The sequence below is a fragment of the Lepisosteus oculatus genome, chromosome 11 (assembly GCF_040954835.1).
Source record: "Lepisosteus oculatus isolate fLepOcu1 chromosome 11, fLepOcu1.hap2, whole genome shotgun sequence".
Lineage (NCBI taxonomy): Eukaryota > Metazoa > Chordata > Actinopteri > Semionotiformes > Lepisosteidae > Lepisosteus > Lepisosteus oculatus.
This window is the reverse complement of record NC_090706.1, coordinates 22,434,571-22,456,614: the sequence shown is the minus strand read 5'-3', so window position 1 is coordinate 22,456,614 and position 22,044 is coordinate 22,434,571. Positions and strand designations below refer to the sequence as shown.

The window sequence follows — 22,044 nt, the reverse complement described above, 5'->3', positions numbered from 1 at the left end:
TAATGATGTTCACATAGCTTAAATTATTATAGTAGTATACTTTCTTTGTAAACATCTGCAGTTAGATTAATTCCCCTGTGATTACTTGGAAACTTTTTGCCTGCCCTTTTCAGTTATAGAGTAAGTTATCAAGTGGCCCATTGGTGTAATGGCTTTGGCATATGACTTGCATGCTGGAGGTCGGGAGTTCGAACCCAGCTCTTGCTATGAGTTTTCTTTTAACAAATAAACATTTCTTTGAAAACGAAAATAGTAAGGAAAAAGGGCAGCCAAATAAATAGTCAAAAAGGAAGGGCAGGACTCTAGAAACTATGAAGGGGCTGCTAGGCTGTTGCGTATGTCCGTTAGTCATAAAAGGGAGCCTTGGGTGAACAGAAACCAAATGGTGAGCTCGCTAAAAAGGGAACCAAATGAGTAGAAGAGCAGGCTTAAGCTGAGGCTGCTGTGAACGGTCAGTTGGTCAAAAAAGGGAGCCTTGGGTGCGGAATAATCGAATGGCGAGCCTTCTAAACATGGCAGACTTGGAGCTGAGTCAGGCAATGCAGAGAGCAGGCAAGGAGCTGAGGCTGGTGCACTAGGCACTGCTTAGATCTGGCTTGGAGCTGAAACTGCTACACAAGGTGACGCTGAGGGCTGCTAAACCTGCTGCAAAGAGTGAAGGCTGGCTTGAGGCTGCTGAACCTTCTTCACAGAGCAAGGACTAGCTTTAGGCTGCTGAACCTGCTTTGCAGAGTGAGGACTGGCAGAAACAGGGAGCCTCCAGTACAGGGGAAACCAGATAGCAAACCTCCTGAAAAAGTAGACCAAAGAGGTTTGCAGTACACGCTTAAGGCTGCAACTTCTGTGTAGAGTGAAGTGCTGTCTTGCTCAGCGAAGATATGTGGAGAGTGAAAGCAGTACTGTTAGTGATAAAAATCTGGGGTGAGATGAATAGGGGCCCCCTCAATGTGCAACACAACAGTTCCTTAATTGACATATTCAAATGTGAGCCAAAAAAATCCTTCCCGTGGCCTTTTCTGTTGCTGCTCTGCTAATATAGGCTGTTAAATTTTGTTATAAACTATAATATTATCAGTTGTGGATGTAAGTGTTCTAGTTTATTTCACTGTTGATGTTGTAAATGACTCTCATCTTCACCGAAGATGACAATATCAGTGCAGTTTCAGTTGCTACATGTATTTCATTGAATGCTGTTCATTTAATTTTGGACAGTAATAAATGTTGGGATAATCAATTTTATTAATCTTTCATTACATGTAACATAATGAAACATTACGAAAGACCTTAATCTTGCATTAAACTATGTTGTAATTGTTTAAAATTAGAAACATGTAGTTGCAACTGGTAAACTCACACCATCCTCCAAACGTATGAATCAAGTCACTGTAATAATATATTTGTATTTCATTAGGTTTTCAGTCTGTCAGATCCATATAACTAGTGGACAGTAAACAAGCCACATTTACTAGCTACAAACGTGGAGTACTTGAGGTGTTTAACTAGAAGGTAACAGATTCACATTTAACCTTATTTCTTTCAGTTATTAAAGTACATTTTATCTTTGCAAAATGTTTGCTTCTTGATCTTGTTTGTAAGTTATTATGTGTTCTTCAAAACTGCTTAATAAACATTTTCTAGTTATACTAATCATTTAATTGTTCTAAATGATCAGATAAGTTTTGGGGTTGGAGCTGATGATAGTGTATGTGCAAATTGTGATCTGGAGGGGCACCTTTCCAAGATCTTGCCTAGAGTGGCCAAAAAGCTCGGGTCGGCCCTGCCTTTAGAGGACATAGATATTTCAGTGGAGCTTGTTTTTTTCATTATTGAGGAGTGAGTTGTTTTGATTGCTTTCTATAGGGGGAACCTGGAATGGATGGAGTGAAAGGGGATAAAGGAGATTCTGGAGAGAGGGGACCCCCTGGACTGAAAGTAAGTCTCCATTATGATCTTCAGTCATGGCTGGGTTCTATGTTATTTTATTCAGCCATTCATATTTTTGTCTTTGCTCTATGTAATTGGTCTTCCATACATATACACATACACTATTTCTTTTTCTGATGCCAAAGCAAAATAACTTTTGTCATGTGGCATCGTCTATAGTTATTTCTTGCTTTACATTCTTGTGAACTGATGTTTCCACTCTGTTCAACAGAGATGTAAAAAGTTTCTTCCAAGTCCCATACTTTAGCTAAAGACGTACAATGACACTTTGTCTGTGGAATGTAGGACAGATTTCCAGATGTATTTTATTGGAGTTCCACAAATCAGTGTCTCACCTCCATGCAGAGGTATTAAAATGGACTCATAGCCTATTTTCAATCTCATGTCATCCTGTTTTGGATCTGCAATTTTTATATCTCCCTGTATGAACAGCTTTCTGTCTGTTTTTAGGGTCCACCAGGTCCTACTGGATTGGTTGGCCTTCCCGGTACCAAAGGTGAAAAGGTAGAGTCATTAAATAGTAGCTTTGTATTGCAGGTCTTCTGTTTATGAGGGTCATGTCTAAAATAAAACACCTATAAAATTGTTTTTAATATTTGTTTTTAAACTGATGAGTCATCAATACAATATTTACTGAACAGAGCTGACTGTTGAAGAATGTGTGCCAGTTTGTGAAGTTCAAAGAAAGCTATCAAAGTGATCTTATTTTATTTCTGTCATGACCAGTGCCACCGCCTAAAGGAATCAGGAGAGCACTTGTCATGACAGTTTCAGTAAAAATAAATGAATTAACTTCAAAGATAGTTGATAGTGCTCACAACAGACTAATATACAGATGAAGCCATTCAAAATGCACAGTACTACCCCATACCAACTAAATTGTCTACAGTACCGCAGTGATTGGCTGGCCAAAATGACCGACAGGGGCACTTGTGGTGCATTGGTTGTTAGTGAAACTATTTAATCATTTAGTCTCTTTACTGTGCATGTTTTAATCTACTTAATATTGAATATTTATATGGAATTTTACAACTAAAGGGACATTTTAGTAGCTGAGCATAAAAAGGAAGAGGAGCATAATGCATGTGAAGGTCATAAACAATATTAATTTAGGAACATAAACATATTATGTAAACTGTAAATGGCTGGTACTGGTGGTATTGGTAGTTTAAATAAAAAATACACACCAGTATTCCACTTTCTTCCTAAACATTTTAAGCATCAAAGTCTTTCATTGAGTTACATAATGTGGTTATTTTGGAAAAGTTTTTACGTGCTCCTTCTGATTATATTAATTTTTTATACTTCATAAAATGTTACAATGTTTTTACCTTTCCTATGAATATTTGCGCTCGTTATCAAAGTAAAAAAACACATACTTTTTAGAGTTTGATTAATAGGGAATATGATATGGAATCATGTATCTAAAGAAATTAATAAAGATATAATTATATTCATATAGCTCAAATTATCACAGTAATACACTTTCTTTGTAAATGTCTGCATCAGTTTAACTCATTCACCTGTGATTACGTGTGTGTGCCTTGCATACTGGAGGCCAGAGGTTCAAACCAAGCTGTCGCCATTAGTTTTCTTTTAACAAATAAACATTTCTTTGAAAAACTAAAATAGCAAATATTATGGACACTACATTTTTTATATTTCTAAATATCACATGTTCAAAGCTAAGTGATTTATTAATAACAATGAATAATTTCAAACTGCTACTGTACTGCCACTGTAGCTTAGCTTGCGGGAAATACATTTATTTGTCCTGCATCAAAGTTTAACTCATTCAGAGTGCCCTACATTACAAACTCCAAGAGTTTCATTTTGTCTATTGCTACAATATAGACAGCAATGTAGTTAAAAGCAACATGTCAAAATGTTTTCAAAATAACCACAAGTGAACGAGTTGAGGCATTTGATGATAATAGAGAAATCATAACAATGACCCCTTGTTGCTAATCATGCATACCCAACTGAAAGAAGGGCATACTTTTTAGAATTTGATTATTAGGTAATATAATATGGAATCACATATCTAAAGAAATTAATAACAGAACCTCCGTCTTGTCTCCATCTATCACCCTCTCACAATTCATCATGCGTGAATGAGTCAAATTAAAAATGAAACATGTTAATAAAGAAAGTGGATTACAGTAATACTACCAGCTATATAATTCCATATATTAAGATCTATAAATTAATATCTTTATTAATTTCCTTAGAAACGTGATTCCACATTATGTTCCCTTTTAATCACATTCTAAAAAGCATGCATTTCTTTTACTGTGATAACGAGCGCAATTATTATTCATAGAAAAGGTTTAATCACTTTTCATTTAACGGGCACAGTAAAGACATTTACTGTAAATCTTTCTACGACAGACCAACGGACCACGAGTGTCCCTGTCGGTCAACCAATCATGTACCGCGGTACCGCGCGTCATTGTGCGTCACAATGCGCGACGCCAATTACCTCCGGTACGTGTCTGTACCGCGCACTTTGAATGGCTGCATCTGTACATTCCCATAGATAAATTGTAATTAACTGAATTGTCATTCTTTTTAATGAGATACAGATACAGCCATTCAAATCGCGCGAAGTACGCTGCGTCAAAACGCGGTAGGCATCATAATGCATCATACCTCATGTTATGATAAAAGTATCTGGAAGCACCTTGTAAAACTGCCAGGTGGAGCTAATAAAGCTTAACATCTCAAGTACAGCATTTGAGCTGTCACCAGAAAATGCCGGGTTTGGAATCCTGCTCTGCTGAGGGACAATCTTTTTCCAATTAAGAATTTAAGTTGTACTGTATACTCTTTAGACTTTTAATAATTTTAAACTGTGTAAAGCATGTTAATCATGAAACAAAAGTACACAACCTTCCACCTTTATCATAAATATTTTAATTATGCATAAATATTTTATGCATCAAAGTCTTTACAGAAGATATTATTATTATTAGTATTAATAATGAATGATCTTACACAGGCTGTGAGCTCAGAGTATTACCATGGTCCACTTTCTTTGTAACAGTCTGCATCAGTTTAACTTATTCACCTGTGATTACGTGAAGACATTTTGCCTGCCCTTTTCAGTTACATCTTAAGTTGTCAAGTGGCACGCTGGTGTAATGGCTTAGGTGTGTGCCTTCCATGCTGGAGGCCCAGGGTTTAAACCCAGCTGTCGCCATGAATTTTCTTTAACAAATAAACATTTCTTTGAAAAACGAAAATAGTAAATATTATCGACACTATATTGAATTTGTTGGTATTTCTAAATATCACAACACGTTCAAAGTTAAATGAACATGATACAAGGGTTAATTGCACAATGGACCGCGCAAAGAACAGACATTGTGTGGTACAGCACGGAGCTCAGTCAATTAAAACAAGTTCAGTTTAAAAAAAACTGCAACGGACATAAAAACTCCCTTGCTTTTAACAGAGCGTTTCATAATTTCTAACTACAAAAATTATTTAAACTGCGACACTTATCATTCAACCAGAGCTCGAAATATCACAAGGATCCTCTAGAGCACAGCAAAGACTGTATTAAAAGAATCGCGTATCTCAAGAAATTAATAAGATATAATTATATTCGTGTACTGCGACAGGGCTGTGTAGGGATGTTTCACCTCTGTCTTCATGTGACTCTATTCAAAAGCCATTTAGCAAAGAGGGGATGAGAAGAGTGACAAACTAGTATACAGTACAGTACTTTAGATCTTTTTTTCTGAACCGGGGAAAATCTGATCATGTTTCTCTATAACAATAATAAAAACATTATTTTACATATCACCTTTATGTGATATCACCTTAAATACAAGGGTTAATTGCACAATGGACCGTGCAAAGAAATTTAAAATAGTCTTCTTTAGGTGTGAGGGTAGGAGTGGATCGCAGCAGGCATAATCGGCAAATTAGGAAAACAAAGAACAGGACAGGCGAGACGTTTATCCAGAGAGCAAGTGATCAGAAAAGGAACAGCTGTTACACCCAGGTTTTACGCTCTCTCTCTGCTGAATGAATAAAAGCATTTTATTAAAAACGCGTTTGCATTTGTCTGGGTATTTACTTTGTAATCTGTGGTTTACGTCTACTGTATTGTTTTGAGATGCCACTTTTAAAGGTGATATGTAAAATAAAGTTTTTTATTATTGTTATAGAGAAACATGATCAGATTTTCCCTGGTTCAGAAAAAAGACGATTAAAATCTGTAATCTTTCCACTTGTATGTCATCGGAAAATACAAGAAGTTTCTGCTTTGTGTAAGGATGGTATCAAAAAATAATCTAAGTGATGAGAAAGCTGTGCTCCCCAAAGCGCTTTACAGGATAAAAACAATAACAGCAATAGGGGCTGGGCAAACTATTTTTTTTTAAGAAATACAAAATGAGATATAATGATGTGTTCCGGCTAAGACATTAACGAGTACAACCCCCCTCTCTGCGGGAGTGCTGGCTGTGACGAATTAAACCAGTTTCACAGGTATTTTCAAAGTAGAAGGGGGCGAGATTTCCAGCTTAATTTTCGTGTTAAATAATTTTTTTAAATTAAAATTTATTCTATACAGCAATCACATATTTGGGTACCATTTCATAAAACTTTCATGCTTAAAATGTTTAGGGAGAAATGGAAGACTGATAATGGAATGGAATGAATGATAAGTGTCGCAGTTTAAATAATTTTCGTAGTTAGAAATTATGAAACGCTCTTTTAAAAGCAAGAGAGTTTTTATGTCCTTTGCAGTAAAAGAAAATGCCTGACAAAGTAGGGCTTGGACAGATTCCAAGTGCATTTTTGCAAGTTACGTTGCATTGTCCATTGTGCTGCTGTAATACAGTTTAAAATAAGTCTAAACTGTATCAGCTTTATTTAAAAACCGCACTCAAAATGCATTTTAGAGCTTTCTGGCAAGAGGAGACACCCAAATTAATAATGTAATATGCCACTGTTTGTGCATGAACAAAGTTATACTGCTATTTTCCTTAGATACACGATTAAAAATAATAAATTTTTGAATCCCCGGTGGAACCAGCGCTTTTATATATCGCCTTTAAAGGTGGCTTCTCAAAACGCTTTACAGGATAAAAACAACAATAACAGCAACAACAGCAATATTGTATTTCAATGCACTTTTAAAACCAAGTAATAACTGTATGTGCTAACATTTTATGATATGTTGCTGTTGTGAATGTCTGTGGAGTGTATCTTATTTGCATGTCTGTCCTGGCTCTCTCGCTCGCCCTCCCCCCTCTCTCCCTCAATTCAATTCAATTCAAGGTGCTTTATTAGCATGACAATCAGTGTGGGGTATTTACTTTGCTTTGAGATTCCACTTTTAAAGGTGATATATAAAATCAAGGCTTTAACTTGCTTTAACTCCGCAAGTCTGAGTTCTCGTGTCTGTCCTATCCGAACCGAAAGTATTACAATATGTTTCTTTATAGCAGGTGGTATACAACTTTTTAGCATAGATTACACTTTTATAAAATGTATTTAAAAAATAAAAATAATTACAATCTAATCTTTCCACGTTTGATCCCAAGATCCCAAGAAAAATAAATCTAAACGGGGAGAAAGCTATGCTGAAAGTTTATTAAGATACTTAGAAGACAAAGATATCAATTTATGTTGCATTTGTCTGATTGTGAATCAAAAAACACATATATTTAAACACGCGTTTACGATTTAAATCAAAACGCAATTCAAATCAATATAAATGTTTATTTTGTTAGCATAGGTGACTATTCATTGTTATTAAAATGACTTAAATTCGATCATGTTGTGATATTTAGAAATATAAATTTGTTTGGTGCGAGTGACGTTTTATTTAATCTCTGACCAAGGGAAACGTTTCATTTTTTCAAAGAAATATTTGTTAAAAAAAAAAGTCATGGTTCCACAGTGGGATTCGATCACAGACCATTTGACATGGGAGTCAGGAACTTAACCCACAGAGCCACCGGCAAGGTCACATGCAGAGTGCTGAAAAAGCACTACAGAAACATTATCAACAGACAATATACAGTGTGTACTATTCTTGTGTTGCGGTACATGAATATAATTATATCGTTATTAATTTCTTTAGATACGCGATTCCATATTAGTGGGATCTCCTATTCTTTTTATGCTCAGGCACTAAGATTTCCCTTCAGTGATAAAATTCCATATAAATATTCAATACTTAAACGGGCACAGTTAAGACATTAAATATACATATACATACTGTATACAGTACAGTTTGCATACGGTAATATGTTTATGTTCCTAAATCAATCTCTTTTATGAGCATGTGAAAGGCATGGTGAATCGATTCTCAAACATTACTGTACTTTGCATAATTGGAAACAAATGCGTGATTGGGAAATGCTGTGGTGTTACTTTTACAAAGATGGTCAATGAAAAAAAGAATGTGGACCAGGGCAATACTTTGAGTTTACACTTACAGCTTGTCCAAGGTCATTCATTATTAATACTATTAGTAATATCTTCGTTAAAGACTTTGGCGACAGCTCAGACATGAGAGGTTGAGCTTTATTAGCTCCACCTTGCGGAAATTCCGGATACTATTATTTTGCTTGTGGTATTATAGGAGAATTTACGGTAACTCGCGGTAGACTGCGTACAGTGCACCGGAAAATAATGTGGTATCGCCCGCGCATTTTGAATGGCTGCATCTGTATATGATTGTAATTTTAAACAGCTCACCTATCAAAGTGTGGAAAAACGATTTCACAGGAGATCACTTAAGTATTTAAAAGATAGATATGTTAACAATTTCTTTAACATAGTGAGCTCTCTAATGATGTTTGAATGTTATAGTTAATTCTTAGTTGCAAACATCATACATCCCTGTTACTCAGTATATCGTTTACTGTCATGTTAATTGTGATCAGTTTGTTGAGTTGTTTTGTTTTATAGGGAAAAGTGGGGGAACCAGGATTAGATGTAAGTACAGTATGTTTATGTTCATGTATCTGTTTGAGAGAAAATTGTGTTTTTAGAAGTTTTTATAGCTGGTGCAATTTTTAATGTATTTTTCCAGTGAAACCGTACAAAAGTGATAGATGCTCTGCATGTAAGTAAATAGGTAGTGTGGTGAAATTGGTCTCTTTAGTTAAGTATTGCAACTTCTTGTTAGAAAATTGTCTTAAAAATGTCAGGTTATCATCTGCATTAAAAATAAAAAGTAAATATTAGTTGTATAAGGGGGTGCTTTCTTTAGACAGTATGGATTGCACTGTTCTGGGAAGATTCCCGTGAATGCATCCATATAGTATTTGGCCAGCAGGCTGAAATAATGGCATCTCCAGATGTCCAAAAAGATGACAAGCCACAAACCTGAGAGCAGGACCTTTTGTTATTTGCAGGGCTTCCCTGGCCTGAGAGGTGAAAAGGGCGAACGAGGAGAGAGAGGCGAGAAGGTGGGATGACTCCAGAATTTTTTGTCCTTTTGGTTTTGCTTTGCTACAGCTTTGGTCTGTTGATAAAAAACAACAGCACTAATGTCTTTCTACAAAGTGGTTCATGTTAGATAAAGGATCTGACATACAGATGAAGCCATTCAAAACGAGCATGTGGTATGCTGCAGTACAACGTGGTGGGCGTGTCGCATCCAAACTCCTCATTTCGCGTCATGCTGCACTCTACCATATGCAAATTAGATTGTTAAACGTTTCACCTTGTAAAACCGCCAGGTGGAGCTAATAAAGTTTAACCTCTCATGTACAGCATTTGAGCTGTCACCAGAAAACACCCGGTTTCGAATCCCAATCACTGCTGAGTGGCAGTCTTTATTCAGTTAAGAATTTAAGTTGTATACTCTTTAGACTTTAAATTTAAACTGTGTATTAAGAGCATGTTAATCATTATACATTAAAAAGTTGGTATATTTTATGAAAGCAAGATTGCTCAGTTGGACAAAAGTACACAACCTACCATCTTTATCATAAATATTTTAATTATGCCAGAATATTTTAAGCATCAAAGATATTACTAATAGTACTAATAATGAATGACCTTGGACAAGCTGTAAACTCAACGTATTACCCTGGTCCTCATTTTTTGTAACCGTCTTTGTAAACGAAAGTACTTTAGTTTTTCATTGACAAAAAGTAACACCACAGCATTTCGTTGATCCGATCACATATTCGTTTCCAATCGTACAAGGTAAGTTTTGAGAATCTCTGATTCACCATGCCTTTCACATGCTCTTAAACTATATTAATTTAGGAACATGAACATATTATGTAAACTGTTTATTGCTGGTATTGGTAGTTTAAAGAAAAAATACACACCAGTATTCCATTTCTCCCTAAACATTTTAAGCATAAAAGTCTTCCATGTGGTTATTTCGGAAACGTTTTTATGTGCTCCTTCTGACCATGTTACTGTATGTTTATATACAGTACTTTGTGAGAAAAGTGATAGTGATAGTTTAAAGCTTTTCTGTGAATACGCTCAATATTGGAGTAAGCAAAAGCATACTTTTAGTATTTGATTAATAGGGAATATAATATATATTATATCTACGTATCTAAAGAAATTAATAATGATATAATTATTTTCATGTACTGTAGCACAAACAGTAGTATAAGACTTTCTATCGATATGTCTATGGCTGTTTCACTGCTTGTCACGTGACTGCGTCAGTGGCGTGATGGTTTAAGTGACCGACTTATAACACTGAGGTTGGGTATTCAAATCCAGCTCATTTATTAATAACAACAATTAATTTCAAACTGCTACTGATATAATTACTGATAATAAATAATATTGACAGTATATTGAATTTGTTGGTCTTTCTAAATATCACAAAACATTCAAAGTTAAGTGATTACCATTTTACAGGAATACTTGTGCTTGTTATCACAGTAAAAGAAACTCATACTTTTCAGAATTTAATTATTATTTTGGAAATATTTTTACGTGCTCCTTCTGACCATATTGTTTATATACTTTGTGAGAAAAGTGATATTTTAGCCTTTTCTGCGAATATGCTTGCTATCGGAGTAAACAAAAGCATACTTTTAGAATTTGACTAATAGGGAATATAATATGGAATTGTGTTATCTAAAGAGCATGCATGTTAACGCAGTGACGTCACCGCATTTCTCTCTGAATAGCTACTAAATAGGCAGTGAAAACATTTATCTGTCTTTCCGTGGGGGGAAGGGGAACTGTCTTTCATTGGAAGGTACGCCTATTCTACTCTGAGAATGCCCGTGGTCTTTTCACTGATAAACCTGTGTTAACAAAAACTACAGTATGTTAAAGAGTTGTTTAACCAGTTTTTATTTATTTTTTGACACAGCCAGCTGGCTGTGCCTGCTAGAGCACCACAATTCACACTCAACTACATCACAGATCACAGATCAGTCCCAGTGTGTGAGATATTGCTTTCTGATCTGTGCTTGATCTTTGATCTGAGCTTTAATAGAGAGCTTATCTCTATTGATATAACTATCGAGTGGTATTAAATGCAACTTTTTTGTATAGATGACACTTTTCTAAAATGTATTTAAAAATAAAAACAATTGGCATGCCTGTAGCTTTTTCACGAAACCTCCTAGAGTTACAAAAACATTTGCTGTGTGTACAAAGTACATGGTGACTGTTTTCACAGCCTTCACTTTGTCATTTTTAAGCCATTTTTTTACCACTCTCGAATATTCTTCTGTCCATATCTTTGGAAGGGAAACACAGAAAGCCTTTAAACCACATGCATTTTAAAGACCATAACTTTTCACAGCCTCCACATAAATTAGTGAGCTAATTCTCTTTTTTTAATTGATGCATAATTACGGACTAACTGGAACCCGGGGGGACCGCTGTGTACACACGTTCACAACGTGAGGAATACTGATCAATAGAGCTTTGTGCGAAAAACCCATATATCACCATAGGAAGCAGAACAGTGAAGCCTGAAAAGGCCGAAACATTGTGTTGTCTTTCTTTTGTTTTCAGCATGGAATAAACCTATTACTTGTTCCTTTGCAGCCTCCGCATGCTGTATGCGGCTACCAACCTGTATTAAACCTATTTCACTCGGTAGTTTAAACTAAGTGTAAAGTGCTATGAGGAAAAAAGTCTCAGCTGGAGCACATCTGCAATAGGAAGCAACCAGTTTGACATGTACAGTAAAGTGTGACATCTCTGGAGCATTGAGTATATATTCAAAAGTGTGATCTCATTTCCAAGGCTATTAAGTTTGATTGAGTTACTGTAACAGTCTGGGTGTGGTGAGTTTCTTCTGTCTCCTGACTGTCTTAGGCGAAAGGAACCTCTCTTTCATTGGAAGACAATTAACCTATTCTGCTCGTATATGAGAATATAATATAAATACACCAAGGGATTGGGATGAGTTCACATTACAAAAAATCAGCTAGCCTGCACTACAGCGGCCATAGTATGGAGACAAAGAATTCTTACGGGAAGAGATTTGGTGCTTCAGCTGCCTGTGTGCATTAAACAAGAGAGTGTGGCATTACTTTTTGTCAATGAAAAAGTGCGGGGTGCTGAAAAATGCCAGCTGTACTGAAAAATAAAGCACCGTTTTTCATTCAACGACTGCCTGAGTCACTGTGTCCGTCCTATATAATAATGCCACAATATTATAAGCGCCCTTAGGCTGGGCAATCAAATTTTTTAATTTAAAAAAAAGAAATGAAAAATGAGATGTAATGATGTGTTCCTGCTTAGAAATTGACTTAAAAAGCTTTTGACTTTAAAAGCGATAAAAACAGATTTCGATAGTTAATAACCACTTTTTGTGCACGAAAAACGGGTGATTTTTCTTTCTCGTCATCCGATCTTTCCTGGAAAAATGTCTTTTATGTGTCGCAAAAAACTGACTTTAACAAAATATATTTACTAATCCTTTTGCCTGCCAATCTACCTGAATGCCTAACTATGTGAGAAGCCCTCCGTGAAGCCAAAAGAACCACAACTGAACGAGTTTTGACAATAAGAGATAGAAGAGAGAAATAATAAGAGAGTCTCCATTAGCCCCATTTTAAATTATGATTAATTAATTAAATGCCTTTATTGATTCACAATCTGACAATGCAACGTAAATCATTATTTTTGTTTTCTAAGTATCTTAATTAACTTTCAGCATAGCTTTTTCTCCATTTAGATTTATTTTTCATACCATCACTAAACAAAGCAGGAGCGTATTGTGATTCCTCTTGGGATCAAATGTGGAAAGATTAGATTGTAGTCGTTATTTTTAATTTTTTTTAAGAAAAGTGTAATCTATACTAAAAAGCTGTATTTATTTAATACCACTTGATAGTTATATTAATAGACATAATAATTCAAGTTGATACTGTTTATACTTTTAATCATTTTAAACCGTATTACAGCATCTTACACATCAAACATGAAAAAGTCAGTATATTTTATAAAAGCAAGATTGCTCAGTTGGACAGTATTAAGCAAGTATGTTTTTTAATGTTAATCGCTATCCTTGCAAGTACAAACACAACATTAACTGGAATGCTACAGAACCCTAAACAGACAATACACACTAGCCAAATATACAGTAGCTGTGTCAGTCTTCTGTGTAAAAAAATCACAGACATCATGATTTGAACATCATTGGGTGCTGTTTTTAAAAAGCTGTTGAGTAAAGAATATTAATTTTCATTTGTGTATGCTTTAAGTTTTACTTTGTTTCTTTCTCACCTGCTGCGATTTGGGCACAGAAGGGTTAAAAAGAAAGTCAGACAGGCAGGGGGAAGGTTGAGTTGTGAAACTATTACCTGTCCTGGATAAAGCGGTAAGAAAATAAGTGGATTTACACCTGTGAAAAGTGTTCCAATTTTAATGCGATATGATTATTCATAAAAAATGATCTTGTATGGTCTGTAAACTGAAAATGTATGAAGGAGACATGTTGAGTATCGCCTCTTTTTAAACTTGGAAGAACATTCCAATGTTAATGCGACACTGAAGATATTATTAATAACCTTTTAAATCTGAAGGGAGATCTAAAGGGATTTACATGGCATAGGTCCCTGCTAGCTGTTCAGAGGGAAAGTCGGTGACGTCACCACGCAGGCAAGCGGACACACCCTCTAATGTCGGGCGAATGTGTTAAATATATTTAGATCTTTGAATTAATATTGTTATTGATTTCTTTAGCCTCACAACATTGTCCAATAATACTCTTCTTGTGTCTAATTTTTAGTTAAGCAGGATTTGAGCTACAGAACATAAAAAAAACAGGATTAACTTTTTTCACATATTGATGATAATGATATCAGTAGCAGTTTGAAACTATTCATTGTTATTAATAAATGACTTAGATTCTAACATGTTGTGATATTTAGAAATATAAGAAAGTCAAATGAGTGTCCATAATATTGCTATTATGCTGTTGCTATTTTGGTTTTGAAAGAAATGTTTATTTGTTAAAAGAAAACTCGTGGTGATAGCTGGATTTGAACACCCGACCTCGGGGTTATAAGTCAATAGAAAGTCTTATACTACTGTTTGTGCTACAGTACATGCATATAATTATATTGTTATTAATTTCTTTAGATACACGATTCCATATTATATTCCCTATTAATAAAATTCTAAAAGTATGCTTTTGTTTACTCTGATATCGAGCGTATTCGCAGAAAAGCCTAAAACTATAACTTTTCTCATGAAGTACTGTATATAAATGTACAGTAACATGGTCAGAAGGAGCATGTAAAAGCGTTTCCGAAATAACCATGTGTAAGACTTTGATGCTTAATATGTTTAGGGAGAAATGGAATACTGGTGTGTGTATTTTTTCTTTAAACTACCAATACCAGCAATATACAGTTTCCATAATATGTTTATGTTCCTAAATTAATATGTTTTATGACCTTCAGATGCATTATGCTCCTCTTCTTTTTATGCTCAGCTACTAAAATTTCCCTTTAGTTGTAAAATGCTCAGTAAGGAGATTAAATGATTAAATTTTTTTACTACCGACCAATGCACCACGAGTGCCCCTGTCGGTCATTTTGGCCAGCAAATCATATACCACGGTTTGGCGCGGTGGCTCGTGCTTAGTTGCGTGCGGTATGGGTTTGTACTGCAAACTTTGAATGGCTGCATCTGTATTGGTCTTTAAAACTGCCTAGATTCAAAACATTGCAACAGGGGATACTAAGTCTAGTCCTCACACCTGCTGGTTTTGTGTTCCAAGTTACAGAGCTCTTAGTTACATATCCAGCCATTCAAAAGGAGCGAGTGGATGTAGCGCAACGTACCGCAGGTTATTTTATAGGATTATAGTATCTGGAAAACCTTGTACCACCAGGTGGAGCTAGTAAAGCTTAATGTCTCATGTGCAGCATTTGAGCAGAAAACGCTCGGTTTCGGATCCCGGTCACTGCTGAGGAACAATCTTTTTCCAATTAAGAATTTGAGTTGAATGTTGTTTAGACTTTTAATCCTTTTAAACTGTGTATTACAGAATGTGAAACATTAAACATTAAAAAGTCAGTTTATTTTATAAAAGCAAGATTGCTCAGTTGGACAAAAGTACACAACCTTTCAACTTCTTCATAAATAATTTAATTTGCATCAAAGTGCATCTTTAACTTCATAACTTACAGTGGGTTCTGGTTTTAACATGCTTGTTCTAACATTTTTAAGCCTATATACTGTACTTCATAAAAAGATAAGATAACTTTAAAAGTAAAGATAATGTTTTATCATTTTCAAAGAATACGTACTGTATTAAGAAGACCACTTGCTGTTATTGTAAAAAGATAAATGTTGTAGTGATTTAACACCACTTGATAGTTTCACGATTCCATATTAATATAACTAAGCAGCTAAAGTATCACAAGCTGACGTTTTGGAAACATTTTGATATCCGTTTCTTTTAAAAATTATATTATCCTTGTAGTGGTAATGAGCGCTGTAATGTAGAGGTGCACTCAGGCGGTTCAAAGTGCGATCAACGCATTCTCGGTCTATAGCCGAATACAAAAATATAGTCCACTATTATACAGTAACTTATTGTGAAAATGATGTCTCTTTCAGGTTTACATTCGAATTGAGAAAATCTATATTTTGTCTTAATCCAAATGTCAGCAGCCAGTAATCAGCCCAAAATTTAACTTTAAAATTAAAAAAACCAACTTTAAACTGTATATTGTACTGTACACTACTGCGCAGTCCAAATACTTATTCTGGAAGGTTGTTTCTGGCAAAATTGGGTATGGTATGAGCGTGTATCTGGATGAATTATTATACGTGATGGTTTTGTGTTTAAGGATTTCTTCGTGGAAATCTTTAAGTTAAACAAGGGAGGGGGGGAATAGTATTTTTTTTACACTTGCCAGTAATCAGAGAACAGCCTAACAACAAGATGGGCAAAAAAAAAGATATAATGAAGTGTCCCTGCCTAACATCGCATGACTTTAAAAGCTGTAAAAAACTGGTTTAGAAAACACCTAAGAAGGCTTCCTGGGTTTGGGTGGTCTATAAACTGTGGCAGTAGATAGTAGATTGGGGGATAGAGACATTTAAAACAAGGCACTTAAAAGAAGAGGGAGGAGGTATAGTAATAGGACTTAAATTGTAAAAAAGGTTGTAAATAATAATGAGAATAACAATAATAATATAAAGAATAATAATAATGTAAAGAATAATGATGCTTGAGAGACACAGAAGGTCAAACAAACCATACCCAGGAGGGACTAGTTGGTTAAACAGCAGTCCATTGTTTTGTCTGTGGTTTGAGTTAAGCACAGAAAGTCCAGTTTTTTTTCTCTGATAATGTCACATAAAAGAGCCTTGTTGTTTATGGAGCGGGTATTGAGTATTGCTGATCTGTCCAGTCTCGAGGATGCAGGGGGAAGTGGAGTGCGCTCCATGTAAAAAGTATAAGTTTCAGCTTTTATAATTATGAATTATTCTGGATGTGAAGTGTCTATTTCTGTATCTTTTTTCATATCCTGTCTCCTTTTTTGTATTTCTGGTGTTTAAATAAAAACGTTTTTAAAAAGCCCACCGTCCACTATTCCATCCGGGTACTATTGAAGCCTCCCTGGCGAAAATGGGATTCCATAAAATGAGTGTAATTAATTTGATTGTTAATCAGGGCACTTGATAAGACAAGTCTTTAGGCCTATAGATCTTGTACGATTTATGAATATTGTAATGGAACGGCCGACTTACAGGTTGTACGATCTGGTTGCAGTGCGGCGATAGCACTGCCCTCCCCTGCGCATAAGGGATGTTGGCCGGTGGGGCTAAAGAAGGTATTTTTTAGCTCAGCTGGCAAGACCTGGGTCCGAGCCCATGCAGTGAAGCATGAACTAGGGTGGGAGCGGCGAGGGCACAAGCCTTAGAACCCGAATCCATTCCAATCCAAATACAAAAAGGACACACAATGAAATTTGGGCTATTTCGAAGTTGCAAATGTGAGATAAAAAGTCGCAATGATGAGATATAAAGTCCTAATTCTGAGATTTTAAGTCACAATTCTGAGTTTTTACATATCTATTCTGAGATATAAAGTCACAATTACAAGATGTAAAGTTGTAATTCTGAAATTTTAAGTCGCAATTGTGAGATATAAAGTCAGAATTCTGAGATACAAAGTCGCAATTGCAAGATACCATAGCGTGTTTTTTTTTACTCTCTGGTGGTAACGGGCTTTCATAGTTTTTAACTGATATATCTAAAGTCTTTTCGTGTTGATTAAAGTGTCCTCCTTTCAGTTGGATTGCATGATTAGCATGAAACAACTCAGGGTTAATTGTTATGATTTCTCCATTATTATCAAATCCCTCAACTATTTTGACATGTTCCTTTTAACAACATTGCTCTGTCAATAGACACTGAAAAACTTGGAGTTTGTAATGTCAGACACTCTGAACGAGTTAAGCTTTGATGCACTACAAATAAATGTATTTTCCACAAGCTACTGTATACTGTAGTGGTTTTAAAACTATGCAACATCTCGCTGTATGCATGTGGCACATCTTTGTTCAAGTTTTAAAACTACATTTGATTGCAGGTTGCTTTATGTTAAAGAGCAACAATGACAACAGAGCATGCTACTGACAATTCCTTCCCATCCCCCAGAACTGGCAGAACTGTCTATTCTACATTGGGGTTTAACACCTAGCTTAGCCTTTGTGAGAAGTATGGAGCTGTGTTACATAAAGTGGCTGCAATGGAATATACTAGTAGGTAAAAGTTAATTCCAAGCTGGAAAGAAAAGACTCAATGTGACTCCTTTATAAATCTTCAGTTTACATGACATCCAAGTTCATTTATTAGTACTTATATCTTCCGTATCGCATTTAAATTGGAACATTTTACAAGTGTAAATCCACCTATTTTCTAATCACTTTATCCACGACAGGTAACAGTTTCACCAATACTATTTGGTATCATTTTTTACAATTTTAACAGACTTCAGAATGCCTCAACTGATTGTTACTGTGGTAAGATCACAGAACATCTTTCCACCTGTGAAAAGATTTGCATATGTAGTTTATTCTTATCTGTGTGAAAACAGGAATTACAGAGGGAATTTTAGAAATTAAACAGAGGTCTGAAACACCCTGTCTCAGGGTCTCAAAAATAGACATTTAATAAATTGAAAGTTGTGAAAACAGTGACAGATCACCCCGAACAAAATAGAAGTTTAAAATACAAGTTTATACAAATACAATAAAAAAATTATTTGTTGTTATTAATAAATCACTTAACTACGAACATGTTGTGATATTTAGAAATACCAAAAAATTCAATATAGTGTCCATAATATTTATTTTTTTAGTTTTTCAAAGAAATGTTTATTTGTTAAAAGAAAACTTATGGCGAGAGTTGGGTTCAAATTCCTGACCTCCAGCATGGAAGTCAGATGCCTAAGCCATTACACCAACACAACCACTTGACAACTTAACTTATAAATGAACAGGGCACGCAAAAAGTATCCAAGTTATCGTGGGTGAATGAGTCAAATTGATGCAGATGTTTACAAAGAAAGTGTACTATTGTGATAATTTGAGCTATATGAAGATAATTATATCGTTATTAATTTCTTTAGATATAAGGTTAAAATGATAACTTTATAAAGTATTTAAACTGAATATAGTCAGAAGGAGCACATCAAAACTTTTTCAAAATAACCACAGTATGTAACCGAATGAAAAACATGAACAGCTTACATAATATGTTTATATTCCTAAATTGATATCATTTATTACATTCAAACATTATGTTCCTGTTATTTTTGTGTTCAGCTACAAAAAGTTCCCTTTAGTTGTAAAATTGCATGTTAATATTCACTATTAAGCGGATTTAAACATGTACAGTGAAGAGACTAAATGAAGCAATCATTTCACTAACAAACAATGCACCACGAGTGCCTCCTGTCAGTCATTTTGGCCAGCCAATCATGTACTGCGGTATTCCACACTAATCTGCAGATAATTTTGCACATTACGGGGTTTTACCGCACATTTTGAATGTCTGCATCTGTACTTAAGTACACAAATCATATGATTAATTTTTTAAGCTCTTAATGATGTTGGATTTCTTCTTCACTGTTAGATATTATATGCAACTTGGATCCTATTCACCTAGATAGAAGCCTTCAAAAAAAGAGCTGTGCTGTAATGCTGTAAAGACGAGTGTCTTTGAAACCTGTTATTGTTGCTCTTTCTAATGATCTACTGTCAAAACGAGAAGTTGGTTATTGGAAATGTATACAAGTATAAATTTGGCGTTTCATTGGAGAGCATTTAATGCACTGCAGGTTGAATTCTTTGGTATCTTCAAGCACAATGTCATTTCTAATCCTGTGTATTTTATGAACATGTTTGGTTTCCTTGTTACATCAACAAAGCCAACTATGAAGCAGTCTGTTTTGGATCATTATTGTTTTTAAATTGTAAGAAAATCCTTAATAGAGCACAGGTATGGAAAAACCATCCCTCTGCCACAGTTGTAAATTTGTTTATGCCTTTTTCTCGCAGTGCTTTCTTTCTGCCTTGTCACATTTTGTGAATTTAAGCATTTTGCTCTAAAAAGATATTTGGGGAAATAAATATTTGACCGACAAAAAATTGCTAAAAGAAAAATAAATATGCTAAAAGAAAACTTTAATTCAGCTATAATAATGCTGGTCCTTATTTTACCTATGGGTAAACTGTTCACTGTAGTAAATTCATTTGAAGAGCAGTTAGCCCACTATGAAAATCCTGTGTATTTAGCCCATCTTTGGGATGGAAAAATGTTAATGTCAAGTAACACAATGCTGCACTCATCTTCTCTAACTTCTGCCCTTCATTGCAAACCTGTCTAGCTTATCCATTTCTAGCTCCTTGTCCCTTCTTCTGCTGCTCCTCTCTCTTCTGTTACCTCCCACCTGACTCTGCTTCCTGTGCTGTGTTATCATCGCTTTCTTCAATAAATGTAACAGCTTGTTTTTTACACTGATGTCTGCTTCTTCCAAATCAATACATCTATCATAAAAAAGTAAAATCTAGTAAAAAAAACTTTGGTATTACAGAAGCTATGAAACAATGGATAAAACACAAGTTCTACACTCCCTTACCAAATTTTTTTTTTACCAACCTTAAAGACTTGATTTGATTATTATATGCTGTGGGTATAGCTTTGACCATGTAGAACTGTATTCTGCTTTTTGCTTTCATCTTTTAATTTTGATTGCTATTTTTTTTAAATGTATTTGTATCCACAAAGAAAAAAGTAGACAAATATTTGTTATGGAATGAAAGAAGTAAAGTATGAGTTCTAAGTTTTTAAAAGAAACCACTGTGTTCAATGCTTTGTAAACATTTCTAAAAGGATATTTGGTTTAACAAAACATTGTCTGAAACTAAAATTGAAATTGAAATCCCTTGGCATGTATTAAAACATTGTGCCAAGTAAACTCTGATTGCAAATATTGCCTGCTCCTAAGCATGATCTGAATTAATTTCAGGGCACAGAGTTCAAAGTCAAATCTTTATTGACACAGAACCTCACCCTAATATGCCAGAACTACAGTTGATAAATATACTGTAGATTTCCTAATTTTTATATGTAAGCTTCATTGCTTAGATTACATCACATTTTATTTGCTAACCAGTATTCTCATTGCAGATCTCATTCTCATCAGGATTCTGCAGTTTTTTTATTACTGGTTTCAGCTAAAACATTATCAGTCATGCCAATGGATCTTTTGAAAATACCAGCACTTGGTAAAGGTTTCATTAAACACTGAGACCTCATGGCTCACCAATAAATAGTAGGAGAGTTTGTCAAGTTGACATAACCATTTTGTCCACAGGGGGAAAGAGGATCAATGGGCAGAAAGGGGATGAAGGGGCAGAAGGGAGAGCAAGGACCTCCTGGATTGGACCAGCCTTGTCCAGTGGTGCGTGAAACAGGCTTTTATATTGTTTATTTTTCACCCATCAGCAGAGCTTGGGCATTATAACCAGCCGCTCCAATGCTCAACATGACTGGCAACCCACTAAAGCTAAGCAGGTATGAGCCTGGTCAGTACCTGGATGGGAGACCTCCTGGGAAAAATTTAGGTTGCTGCTGGAAGAGGTGTTAGTGGGGCCTGTAGGGGGCACTTAACCTGCAGTCTGTGTGGGTCCTTATTCTCCAGTGTACTGATGGGGACACTATACTGTAAAAAGGTGCAGTCCTTCAGATGAGACGTAAGTGGAGTGGAATGTTCTGAAACTCAGTATATAAGTGAGTGTAAGGAATGATTAATTATTATTCTCAAATAAAGAGAGCACTCTTAAATTGGGAAGGCTTTGCAATGTATCTTTTGGCTCCCTGCTCAACATAATGGCTGAGACACTTTTGAGACGTGTTTCTACATGTGTTTGCAGACCAAAAAGACAGCAAATACAATGAACAAGGGCCAACATTTGAAATCATCATTTACATCATTTGATGTATTCATAAAGTGTTCAGTTACAATTTAACGCAAGTCAATTTGTAATTCTGTTTGTTAATGTTGAGCTTTTTCATACATTGAAAATTGAAAATTACTTGGACTGAAAAACTCAGCTGTTACCTTAATTTTCTTTCAGTGACATTCAATGG

At 35.2% G+C, this 22,044-nt stretch overlaps 1 protein-coding gene across 1 annotated transcript in view; it reads left to right on the top strand.

Annotated features, from left to right (window-relative positions):
* The window catches only part of LOC107077650 (collagen alpha-1(XXIII) chain), a 72,651-nt gene that overhangs the window by 45,730 nt on the left and 4,877 nt on the right, over positions 1–22,044 (top strand). Inside the window, exons 21-25 of the mRNA XM_015349565.2 lie at positions 1,861–1,932; positions 2,395–2,448; positions 8,881–8,907; positions 9,330–9,383; positions 21,269–21,355. Of these exons, the coding sequence (XP_015205051.2) occupies positions 1,861–1,932; positions 2,395–2,448; positions 8,881–8,907; positions 9,330–9,383; positions 21,269–21,355 (294 nt within the window). The remainder of the gene's footprint in view (positions 1–1,860; positions 1,933–2,394; positions 2,449–8,880; positions 8,908–9,329; positions 9,384–21,268; positions 21,356–22,044) is intronic.